The sequence below is a fragment of the Typopeltis vanoorti genome, chromosome 15 (assembly GCF_054136105.1).
Source record: "Typopeltis vanoorti isolate ZY-2024b chromosome 15, IOZ_Tvanoo_1.0, whole genome shotgun sequence".
Classification (NCBI taxonomy): domain Eukaryota; kingdom Metazoa; phylum Arthropoda; class Arachnida; order Uropygi; family Thelyphonidae; genus Typopeltis; species Typopeltis vanoorti.
The window spans coordinates 4,626,921-4,640,338 of NC_143563.1; the positions used below are offsets into that span (position 1 = coordinate 4,626,921).

The 13,418-nt window shown below is 34.9% G+C and overlaps 1 protein-coding gene across 2 annotated transcripts in view; it reads right to left on the bottom strand.

Moving 5' to 3' along the window:
• Positions 1 to 35: 35 nt before the first annotated feature.
• LOC150098318 (high affinity copper uptake protein 1-like) overlaps positions 36 to 13,418 on the bottom strand; it is an 85,087-nt gene continuing 71,704 nt past the window's right edge. For both annotated transcript variants that reach the window (XM_090404823.1, XM_090404824.1), the window contains one exon: positions 36 to 5,045. In XM_090404823.1, the coding sequence (XP_090260949.1) occupies positions 4,835 to 5,045 (211 nt within the window). In that variant the 3' untranslated portion in view covers positions 36 to 4,834. The remainder of the gene's footprint in view (positions 5,046 to 13,418) is intronic.

Below are 13,418 nucleotides of genomic sequence, written 5' to 3' on the forward strand. Positions count from 1 at the left end.
TATTATATAATCTAAAGAAACTTATCATTTATACACACAAACTGTGTTTATTCAACATATATATATATACAAATTTTATTACACTTTTTTTTCTCAAAAAATGATGCTTTGATTACTGCTATGTAAGATCATTACAGAGAATGAAAATACTTGATACATACATTTCAAGGATTACTATATGTGCACAAATACTTGGAATGCCACAATCAAAAATCCTTCTAGTAGTATAGTTTTTTTTTAGTAATCAGATTTCAGGAAATTTATTTACAGAGGCATCTTGAAAATGGCAAACAATATACGAACAGCACATGTTGTATACGAACCACACAAAGTCCTTATAAACAAGAAAAAAATTTGGAGTATGTACGTATACTATACATACTAACTGCTTTTCTGAACTGTGCTTAAAACAAATTTTTTTATAAACAAAGTGACAGCATGTAGATAATCGCTTTCAAAACAGTTAACCTATTGAAATTTATTGATGGGAATCTATCCAAGATATGGCAATAATATTTTTAAATACTCCAAAAAAAAAAGTACATCTGTTAAAGATTTCAAATGATACCAGTTTGCACAAACCCTGAAAATTATAAAAAATAAAACTATCTTCAAACATTAATAAAATAAGTTAAAAACTTTCTTTTATACAGCAATAAAACATAAAAAATAATTTTTTCTTTACTTACCAAATTACAGTTATATACAATCTGAATGTCCATGCATATGCAATCACTCACATACAATTACTAAATCAATAAATGCTCACAGTACATATTATGAACCACTAAACGACTATACAACTAATGAACTTCAGTGAAAAGTCCCAACTAATAGAAAGGTGACTGTTTTTGATTCCTGAAAAAAATATAAAATTAAGAAAAAAAATTACTTAAGCAACTAGTATCGCTGACACCTCACTAACATCCTCAGCATATATAAAAATTATATATGCATAGTACCATACACACTACACCATGCAAAATGCAAGCAGAACAGTTAATGGCCATAAGTCAGTTGTCAACTCCCAAACTGAGCAGTGTACAAAAATTTAACATTTGTTATGCGAGTTATAATACAATTCCACTATTCTGATTAACACATTCATTATGCTGGGGTGTCTCTCATACATTTTGCCACTGTGCACAGTGAATATATCAAGCATTCTATGATACTTCTCACAACACCATTCTTTAAAAGTGATTTGAGTTTTTTGTTTTCTTTTCTGAATCATTGCATAAATCATGACTGCCAAATTCCAATCTACTTTCAAGCAACTTTTGAGTGGTATGAAAATAAGTTTTTGGCTATAACTGATGTGAAATCTTTATTTTAACAAATAATTATTCTGACATATTTCTAATAGATCCCTTAGTGATAGTAATTTTTTTCCAGATGCAAATTTTTTAGAGCACTGAGAGCAATTAGAGTTGCACTACTGGCCAACTTCTTGCTATACTGAATTTCAAAAGATGATGGGATTTGACATGGAAATATTGCTGAATTTTTGTATACATGCAGAAGGATAAAAGGCCTGAGTGGCTTCTGAAATAATTTACAGAAGTTATAATACACATTGACAATTTAAGGAGTAATATTCAAGAATTATAATTTTAATTTTTATTTTTGCTATGTGGCAAGAACAGGAAAAATTATCATTGAAAAAACCACAGTGAATGCGGAAGGTAGAAAACTGCCAGACAAGCAATTACTTTAGTAAGACATCTCAGGGATTTAGTAAGACATCCAGATAAGTAGACAACACCTTGACGCTCTATAGAGACAGTGTGGCTGTTAAAGGCAGGTCTTACTTTATGTTTTATAATCTGTTCATGTTTTATAACAGAGTGACTGCAAAGCTGGATAAAGGAAATGAATATACTGAAATACCTCAGGATTTTGCAAAAGTATTTGATAGGATTTTAAGAGAGTGAGCTGAAGAGTTGTGATAATCACCAATAGGAATTGAGGTAGAACCATGTAACTAACACATTATTCTACATATTCTCCACGAAGTGTTATATACACTTGTTACAACACTGCTGCATCATTTGTAATCCTCTGAAAAAAAAAAAAAGAGTATTTTCCTTGTTAAACAAACCAGTCCTCAGCTGCAGATATGACTTCATCATCTGTGGTTAATTTTGTTCCTTTCAAGTGTTTCTTTAAATTTGAGAATAGGAAATAGTCAGATGAGGCCAGGTCTGGCAAACAGGGTGGGTGAGGCAGACATTGAAAGCCTAAGTTGTGTATTGTCTGTTGGATTTCATGAGCAGTGTCAGCAGGTGCATTGTCCTGCAAAAGCAACACACCTCTGCTCCATTTCCTGTGGCATTTTTCCATCAGTATCTCCTTCAATTCCTTCAAAGCTGTGGAATAAACTGCTGCTATAACAGTTCACCTTGTTTGAGGTAGTCGGCAAGGATTACACCATCCACATCCCAAAGACAATGGCAAAAACCTTCCCTGCTGACTTTTGGGTTTGGAACTTCTTTGGCTGTGGAGAACTGCTGTATCTCTACTCCACTGACTGTTGTTTGGTCTCTGGGTCATGGTGGTGAAGCCAAGTTTTAACAGCACAATACGAGCCAAAAAATGTGCACCTGATTTCTCAAAATGACCCAAATTCCCTTGAGATGATAGCACACATTTTCTCTTTTGGTCAACATTGAAACATTTGGGGGACCCACTCCACTGAGGGCTTCTGCATGTCCAGATGTTGGTGGATAATAAGCACAACCTTTTCTCTGAACATCCCCAGTCTTTTCAATGCTTTTAGCTAGTATTGATCTATCATGAAGGATCATGGCATGCACTGCATCAATTGTTTCAGGTGTGATCACTGTGAAGGTCTTCCTGATCTGAGGACAACATATATTGTCTCAGGATGCCCAGTTTTAAACTTGGCCATCCATCTGGCAACTGTTGGATATATGCTAGGGCATAGTTCCCTAAAGCCTCACACAAAGTTTGGTGAATCTCAGTTGCAGATTTTCTTGCAGCATGAAAAACTTGATGATGGCCTGTACTCTGTATCTTAGAATCTCTTCAGAAACTCTGACATGTCTTATCATCATCAATAGTGTTCTGTCTCTTGACAGGTCCAATGGTATAACTCAGTAGATTCTCTTCCTCCAATTTCCTCTGTCTCTTGCTTCCTTCTTCATTTCCTGATATCCTCTTGTGCCCATTATATCATCAAGCATCATTAGTCATCTCCTTCCTCTTGGTCACTTTCCTTCTATCATTCTTTTCAGTAGGCTGTCTTCTCTTAATACATGTTATCCAGTTATGCTTTCTTCTTCTTATGGTCTTTAGTAAATTCCTTTATTCTTCAACTCTTTGTAATACTTCTTCATTGGTGATTTTTTCAGTCCATTTTATTTTCTCCATTCTTCTTCATAACCACATTTCAAATGCCTCCAACATTTTAGCTTCTTTCTTCCCAATTGTCCATGTTTCTGATCCATATAAAGTCGTGCTCCAAATATAACACTTAATAAGCCTTTTCTTTAGATTTTTATTCATTTTATTAATAAACAAATTTTTTTTGCTATGAAATGCATATTTTTCTTTGTTAATTCTTTCTTTTATTTCCATGTCACATTTTCCATTTTCTTGTATTATACTACCAAGGTATTTATATATATCCTAAAAGAAAGAGAATAAATAATTACAATTTGATGAAACATGAGTGTTAAAGGATTTTAAGATATGTTCTTTCTTGCGGTTATATCATTTGCTTTAATAACATTTTTGTTCAAGATGTTTATCAGAATTTGTCAGCCTTATCCTCTCGTATTATAGAGGATTTGTGTACAAACTAAAAAAGGATGTATTGTTACACCTGATATCTTAAGAATGTAGAATTCTCAGCTATCATGGTGTAACATGAGGAGCAAATAAATTAAGAACCCTGCATAAAAGCTATTAGATGAATTATTTAAAAGTAAAGGAAATATTCTTGCATCCAATAAAATATATAAAATATAAAGGTGTTTGTTGAACTAACTAACAAAAAAAAGGAATATATTAATGTTGTAATATGATATAAAAGAGAAAATTTAACTAAATAAGACAGAAAAGGATTAGTCATAAGAGATGGTATGTGAGAGGCTAGAGATTAAAATATTAAGTTCGTAGAGAAATTTTGGAAAGGGGATTAAGTTAGAGGCTAGCAAAAGGAAAACAACAGACTATCGCTCAGGGCCAATTCCCGGATTAAGACATCATTATGGGCTCACCGACCAAAGGACGTTTGGCAGAAAAACGCCACCCTAATTGGTCGGTGAAGTAAAATCAAGTAGGGTGCAGAGAAACGAAGTTATAGAAGGTGCCGTTAGGAGAGCAAGTATAAAAGGGTTGGAACCCCCTTTATAATTGTGGCCCAATTTAGCTATGCCATACTTAGTTATGCTGTACTGCATACTGTGTTAGTTCATATTTCCATTTTGCCTGATGTAGTGCATTTTTTTTAAAAATATTCTGAAGAAGTTATTGAAGTGCTGATGAAACTAGTCTATTTAATAAATATAACTTATTACACTTTTAATTCCCAGTTTTCAACAAAGAAAACTGCTATGTATTTTAGTCCTAAACACCATGACATATGTAATAAAGAAATTTAATTTAGGACAAAACAAATCTAGCATGATTTGCACAGTAATGTTCAAAAGGATATAGATAAATATAATTATTTGAGAATTCTTTTAATGTCACAGCAGTGCATTGGTTGAAACATTAATAAGCATATGGACATATTTGTCCATATGCTTATTAATGTTCATCAACAGTTATCAAAAGTGAGATTGTCTGAATGACCAAGACATCCAATTCAGTCATTATCTTCAGGTGATAAGATTTCTATAGGAAGTACCATTGGTTTGGACAGTACAAACACTCCAAACATATAATAGCTAAGTCCTGCAGTTACAAAGACTGTTATAGCAAGCCACCCATTGTAGCTCATAATAATAAGCATTAGAATATATCCCATTGTAACTTGCACAGTATACAAAGAGGCCTGAATCAAATGAAATTTCATCCTGAAAGTAAAAAGAAAAATCAGTTTTAAAAACCAAACATATATATGGGCTATAAAAACATAAGGTATAAATAAATGAACTTATTATTACATTACTGTTGATGATAATATCCTGGGATTGGTCTAGGGCATTTCTAGGTCCAGGAGTTTAGGGGAATTTCAAAACAGGAAATCAGTGTCATTTTCCATTTCACATCGAAAAGGCAAATTTAAAAAAAAAAAAAAAAGATTAAAAGTCAAATGACTCCAAGATACAAATTGCAAGATAAATTAAGCATAACTGAGGAAAAAGTAATGTGAGAACAGCAATGACATTTTTAGAGATCCAGTCATAAAATCAAAAGAAAACACTTCAGATTAACAGCCAACAAAACATGAAGTTATTTGAAAGTGGGGGGGAAAAACTCTCTGTGATAGACTGAATTTAAAGAAGCAGCCTAGAAAAAGAAGAAACATTACACAAAGTTCCTGGCAAGTAAATAAGAATGTATCCTTGGAAATTGGTAAAAAATTCAGGATAGCTAGCTAATATGCAGTACTAGCTAAATAAAAAGTTTAGCTAATTACATTTAAAAACAATTGCAATTAACAATAAAGTGGGCAATAATGATGTTGAAAAACAGAGTGATTTACAGTAAGGTGGCAAGCAGGACTGACAGCAAACAAGCATGTGTGACTAGTAACAAAATAACAAGAATGAATGATAGCAAAAAAAGGATGCAAGATTAGAATGCCAAGTTGGTGAAGATGAGGTGGATGCAGTGTAAAATTAAAAGAATTGTAGATATGTATGGAAGAGTGAAAAAAACAAAACAAATGGTATGAAAGAGGTAAAGAAAGATCGGTAAGGGGGTGTATGGCAATTTGATTATTAGAGGGGTGGTAAATGAGAAGATGCACAAGGTGTGTTTTTGGGAGGTAAAATGAATAGAGTGATTGAGTCACTGAATATGAGGAATAAGTGAGCAAAAGAGTTGGCACTTGTGGTAGGCACAAACGCCTTGACTGGGAACAAGGAGAAGGTAAGATTGGATATCAGAAAGTTGTTATGAAAGATAAAATATAATAGTTGATAGGAAAGGTAGCCAGTGTATTGCCCAGGTACAACAGTTATGAGATGAGCAGAGAGCAAGAATTATGAATATGTTAGTAGGAATGTGTGAAGAGAGAGGAGTACAATTTCATTAATGTGTAGAATGAGTCTGAAGGAAGAACTGAACTGTATGATAAATTAAATAAATTAAATTTAAATGATGGACTGCATTTATATACAGGGTGTCCCAAAATTCACGCAAGATTTAAATTTAGCGCCATTTGTGCGGTAAAGTGTTGCCAACGAGAAAAAAAAGATAGCGGGACAGCTGACAGTTCAGGGTTATTAAAAATAACCACACGCAGCGAAGAGAGTTCGTTGAATGGATTATGGAACAATAACAAGTGGATGCTTATTTTTAGAACAAAATCATCTTCAGCGATGAGGCTCATTTTCATCTTGATGGCTTTGTTAATCGACAAAATTGTCGCATTTGGGTTCAGAAAATTCACGAGTGATTGTTGAGAAACAAATACATCCACAACGTGTCACTGTTTGGTGCGGATTTTGGGCTGTAGGCATCATCGGTCCATTCTTCATCGAAAATGCGGTAAGGCAATAACAGTTAATGGTGCTCGCTATCGCAACATGATAATCCAGTTTTTTGTGCCTAAATTGCAAGACATGGATGTGGGCGACATGTAGTTTCAACAAGACGGTGCCACATGCCATACAGTCCGAGAAACAATTCAATTACTGCATGAGTCATTTCTTGGTCGTGCAATTTCCCGTTTTGGTGACAAGAATTGGCTGCCCAGATCATGTGACTTGACGCTGTTGGACTTTTTTCTTTGGGTTTTTTTGAAGTCTAAGGTTTATGCCAACAAGCCCACGACCACCCACGCCTTGAAGGAGAAAATTGAGCGCTGTATCAACGAAATTCAGCCACCTTTATGCAAAACGGTCATAGAAAATTTCGACAAAAGAGTGCGTATGTGCTAGCAAAGCCGTGGAGGCCATTTACCCGATATGCTATTCCATGCATAACCCTATACTGTATACTTTATGAATCAATAAGAAATTACAATTTTTAATTAAAAACCTGCGTTTTCTATCAAAATTACTTCTTGCGTGAATTTTGGGACACCCTGTAGTTTTGGTGCAAGTAATATGAAGAGACTGCTGCTGGAAGGGAGAGTAATGAGTGCAAAGAATGAATCTGAGCAAACAAGAAGTGATGTGAAAGAGGAAGAGTAAGGAAGGCGAGATTGAAGTGGTACTTATGAAGTGGGTAGCATGAATGTAGAGAATGAGAGAATTGTGAATTGTGCTCCATTTTTTTCTCAGTAACACAAGTGTTGTTCAGTGCTTTACAGATTCATTGCTGCATACTGTATTACTTTGGGTTACCGAGAACGGGAGGTCACAGTCAGTTGGGAGTATTGGTGGCAGAAGAAAAGATAAGTGGTGCTTAAGGGTCAAAGCTGTATAACTGAGAGGAGACCTCCACATAGCCTTTAAAGGAATGTGGAGAACTGACCAGGGCTTCTGACCTAATGTGCAGTCCTCACCTTCTCGTGGTGCACCCTGTTGAGTATCTACCTGGATACTAAATGAAGGAGGATGGGCTGACAATTTGGGATTTAGCCGACTAAATTGTGTTCTTATTGGCTTAAACCAATATACAAAATGATGGTACTGGCTGGGGTGTCGCCCAGGTACACAAGGGCCCCCACTGTTTTCACCAGGGAACCAGGGCAAACAGCGAAAAGTCAGCTACTGGAACAAATCTGAAAGCACACCCCAACTCAACATCACCAGAATTAAAGATCGGTACTATCAACACAAGAAACCTGAATAGCAAAGAAATGGAGCTGGCTGAGGAATTAGATAAGTACCAGATCGACATAATAGGGGTGACTGAAACAAAAAAGACAAAAACTGGTGAGATCTTTCTGAACAATAAATACAAAATGTTACATTCAGGAAATGACAATCAAGAAAAAGGAGGAGTAGCCATAGTATTCAACACAAAATACGAGGCTAATCTTCTTGAATGGCAGGCAGTCTCAAGTAGAATGATGTGGGAAAATATCAGATTGAACAATGAGACTTATTTGTGTCTATGGTCCCACAGAGGGTTCTACTAAGGTAGAAGTGGAGGAGAGAGCAAAGCTAATAATAATGGCAAATACCTGTTGGATTTCTGCTCAGGACATGGACTGGTTATTACTAACACCATGTTCCAACATAAAAATGTGCACAAATTCACATGGAGAGAAAAGGCAAGGAATAAGAAAAGTCTCATTAACTATGTTATTGTTGATAGTGATGTTTTCTGCCTGATGTAGGACACCAGAGTATACAGGATTTGAAATTGGAAGTGATCACTATTTAGTCTTGAGCAGGATAAACCTGAATTTCACATTGAAAAGAATAACATGTAACAAAGTTTTAAAGCGAATGGAAGTTAAGCAGCTCTCAGATGTGAACTGTAGACTAAAATACACAAAGCTTATTGAAGAAAAAATGAAAGAGTTTGAGAACAGGAACCAAACCTTGAATTTTAGTGGTAATCCTTGAAGAAAACCTTGATTGATTCAGCCAGAGAGGCATGTGGTGAGGTTGTCTACAAGGACAAAAAAAATCAGAACTCCATGGTGGACACAGGAAGTTAAAGAGGCAGTGAAGGAAAAGAAGAAAGCATATCAAAAGTTCCTAGCAAATAAGTCAGCATTTGCTCTTAGAGAGTACAGAGGCAAATATTAAGAAAGCTAAACACACTGTGTAAAACTAGCTAAACAAAAGTCATGGGAAGACTTTGGTAAGAACATAGAAAAGAAATATCAAGAACGTGGCAAGATATTCTGGAGGTTGTTGAAGAAGCTCAGAAATGGAGGAAAGAGTACTGTAAAAGGAATTAGAGATGATAAAGGTTACATGAAAACAAGTGAAAAAGATATCCTTGAAGTATGGAGTAATTACTTCAAAAAATTGCTAAATGAAACAAGCAGTGATAGCACAGTGGTAAAAAACACTCAACAGGCATACAGTCAGGAATACATATCCATACTTGAAGTAGAAAAAGCCGTCAAAGGCTTGATGAAACAAGCCTGTGGAAAGGCAGCAGGAGTAGATGATATTCGACCAGAAATGCTGAAGTATGGTAGTATAAAAGCCTTACAGTAGCTGAACTGCATACTTCAGAAAGCCTGGAGAGAGGAGAGAATTCCCGATGATAGGAGTAGAGCTCTAATATTACCCATATATAAAAAGGGAAATAAAACTGAATGTGAGAATTACAAAGGTATTTCTCAAGTAAATTTATGCAAGTTTATTTGAGAAACAGTTGAGAAGAACTGTGGAAGAACAAGCTGGATTCAGGCCAAATAGAGGCTGTCAGGATCACATCTTCACTTTACAGCAAATAGTTGAGAAAGCATGGAAATATAACAAAGATCTGTATTTAAGTTTTGTTGATCAGGAAAAGGCATATGACAAGGTGACAAGAGAGAAGCTATTCAATATGCTACAGTTATATGGTGTCAATGGGGCATTATATCAAGCAATACTTAGTCTTTAATTGGGTTGTAAGTCAGCAGTTAGAAATGAAGGAAGTACAGGAAAATGGTTTAATGTTAAATCTGGTGTGAGACAAGGATGTACATTATCCCCTCTGTTATTCATTATCTATATGGATCACATTATGAAGTAAAGTGGTATTAAACATGATATCAAAATTGGAGATGTTAATGTCAGTTCTTTGCTTTATGCGGACGATGTTATACTTCTAAATAAATCCGCTACAAGTTTGCAAGATTCCCTGAATAAATTGAATAACTGTCGTAATAGATATGGTATGAAGGTCAGCAATAAAAAGACAAAGACAATGAAAATAGGTAGAATCGTTGAAAATGTCAACTGCATTGTAAACAGAGAACTTGTGAAACAAGTAAAAGATTTCAGCTACTTAGGCATGATTTTTAGTGAAGATAATAAATTAAATATGGAAATAGACAACAGAATCAGCAAAGCTGGTATGGTAGGAAGTCAATTGAATAAATTCATATGGAATAAGAGAGAAATTAGTCGGAACACTAAATTAGCTGTATACAAGACAGTGTTCAAACCAGTTTAACTTATGGATCTGAGAGCTGGGTCAGAAGTAAAACACTTGACCAAAGACTAGAGACCGCAGATATGAAAGAGTACTGAGAAAGATTAGAAGAGTGAACAGATGGCATCAATGGCAATATCATATTAAAAACAAGGATATTAGGAAAGAACTTGACATTGTCAGCATCCAGGAACGTGTTAGCAGAGCTAATTTCATGTGGTATGGTCACTTAAACAGAATGGGCAAGGAAAGATTAGCAAAACAAGTGTTCTCTGCCAGATTGGCAGGAAAACGACCCAGAGGAAGACCACATGAGATTTGGATTGATATGGTACAAAGTGCTTTAGACAATAGAAATATAAATCTGATAATGTTGGAGTCTTGACAAGTAACAGACTGATTTGGAGGAAATTGTAGATAGGAAATTAGTAATGATGTAAATTTTTCATGTAGTACTATCATATCCTGTACACCCCTTGAGGGTACATGTCAGGAATTTGATAATGATAATGAGAAAAGATAAGTTATTTGGTATAGATGAATATAGCATTTATATATATGTATATATACATTTAGCGTTTATATAGCATTCATATATAATTAACGATTACTTTAGTAGTTCTTCGGCAGTAAGGAATGATGGCGGATTCAGCTGCAATCGCAAATGGTGTGTCACCAAGTCTTCCGCACATTTAAGAACTCAATTATAAGTAATATATAAGAAACTTTGTGGCATGCAGTTCTTGAAGCATGTATGCGCCTCAGAAGTTGGATATATGACTGGTGAGAGAGGGGGGGAGGGGAGTGCGTATGTGTGCAAAATGCAGGCAGTGGGAGGAAATAAATGAAATAGATATCTCGATAACTGACCAAGTTGCTCCAGGAACGGGAAATGAATATCGGAAGATGAGTAGTGTGATAGGAGTGAATGAAGAAAAAAAATATGAATGAGAAAATAATAGTCGATAGTGTGGAAGGCGTGAGTGACTGTGAAAGTTTCGGAGATGGTTTTGTTTGGGAGAATGAATTTCGATTAAGAGTGACTGACTTGCAGAGAGAGATAGATGAGCTGAAAGAGGAGGTGGAATGTCTTGCGAATGAGATGAGCAGTATGAAAGATGAGATTAGGGCAATGGAAGAGATAAATGCAAGGCAAATCAGAGTAGGAGAGAGTGTGTTTTGGGAAGGATAGAAGAGGAGAGAATGGAAACAGTAGGGGGGGGGGAGAGAGAGAGAGAGGGGTATGGGAATGCTAGAAGAGGAGAGGAAATGAGAGAGACATATGGGAATGATAGAAGTGGAGAGAATAGATCAAAAGACTCCATATGAGTCGAAAGACTCATCATTAAAATAATTTTAATTATTTTAATACAACAAAAAAAAAAAATATATACTGTATATATATTGGAATAAAATATTTATTTCTCTATTTTGGAAAACCAAAGTTAGAAAAACAACAGATTGATTACAAACTCACAAGTTACAGGAAATGCTGGTTGATTAAAAAAAAAAAAAAAAAAAGTTAATGTGAAATTTGGCATTTTTTGGACCTCGCAATATTTTCATAGTCAAGTTCAAGGCCACTTCTTCATAGTCATGAAGAAGTGGCCAATCGCAGACAATCATCCAAATGATCATTTGTAATTTGGTTTCTTAATTGATTTTTTATGACGGTCATATTTGAAAAAGTGGATTCTGACAAGTATGTCAATCCGATACATGACAGAATTTTTCGCACAATATCAGTTAATATTGGGAATTTTTCATGTGCATACTTCCAAATGACTTCGCTGTTTATTGATTTTAAATGTAAACTATTCTGAATGTTTATTATCTCAAGTTCTACTTCAGCTTGATTTATATCAAACAGCCCACTAATTTTATTTGAAATTTCTGTGATGTTCAAGTTTTCTTGAAATGGATTATTGATAAAAGATACAATCATTTCAGTTTTATTAAAATCTTTAAATCTTGAATTTATTTCTTCCTCAACTAATTCTATTTCATGAATAAATTCTTTTAAATTATAGTGAAACATTTCTTGATTTTGTTCAAAAAATTTTAATATATATGGGAGATGTCTCAATTCACGGTCATTTATATTTTTCTTTAATAAAAGTAAGTATTGTTGGAAAGTTTTTATTGAACTTAACATGTTGACTAAATTTTTATTATTACTTTATTACATCACACCTCCAGGGAGTCCAAAGACTCATCGAGGGAGGGTATCTACTCTACAACTCCTCGTCTCACTACTCCACCAACCTTCATCTACCGCCAGTACTTTCACAGACAATCACAAACATCCATGCCCAAGGCGGAATTCGAACCTGCAGCATTTTTGGCTGGAGAGCAGATATGCTGACCACTCAGCCAACCAGATCTCTAGCTTGTAACTCTAAATTTAAATTGCTTATTTTCGTACAGAAATCTACTAAAAATGATAAGTGTAACAACTATTTTTTATCACTCAATTGTGGATAAATATCTCCTTTTTCATCAAGAAATTTTTTATATCGTTAATTAATACAAGAAATCTTTCTAAAATTTGACTTCTGCTGAGCCAGCGAGCATTATTGTACAGCAGAAGTTCCCTATCATCATCTGCCTGTAATTTAAATAACCGCCGTTGCAGGGCTTTTCCTCGAACAGAATTTATAATTTTAAATGTAATATCCAAAACATCTTTTGTGTTTAATCTTTTATTACACAGTACTTGTTGGTGAATAATAAAGTGGTATGTTAAAAAATCTCGATATTTGTCATCGTTTTAACATAAAGAAATGAAGCCTGATTTATTACTTATCATTGCAGGAGCACCACCAGTAGTAATAGACACAAGTTTAAAAAGCGGAAGTTTGTGTTGTTTCACAAATTCATCAAATGCCGAAAACATGACTTCTTCCCTAGTCCTTCACAATAATGGTATAATTTTCAAAAGTTCTTCTTTACTTGAATAATCTTGAAATACCATTAACTGAGCAATATCAGTGGTCATTTGATTCATCGAATTGTAATGAAAACGCAACACACTGGTGAATGTCAGACATTAATCTGGCCTGGAAACTTTTCTCCGGCAATTGGAACTCTTCCTTTCGGCAATTTGAAACCTTGTCTGTGGCCTAGAAGTGGTTTCTCTCTAGCGATGTCTCGAACCGAGAAGTTCCTTTCTGGAAGCAGGAAACTCCTCTCTCAAGCAACGTGGATCCGGGCAGTCTCTCTGA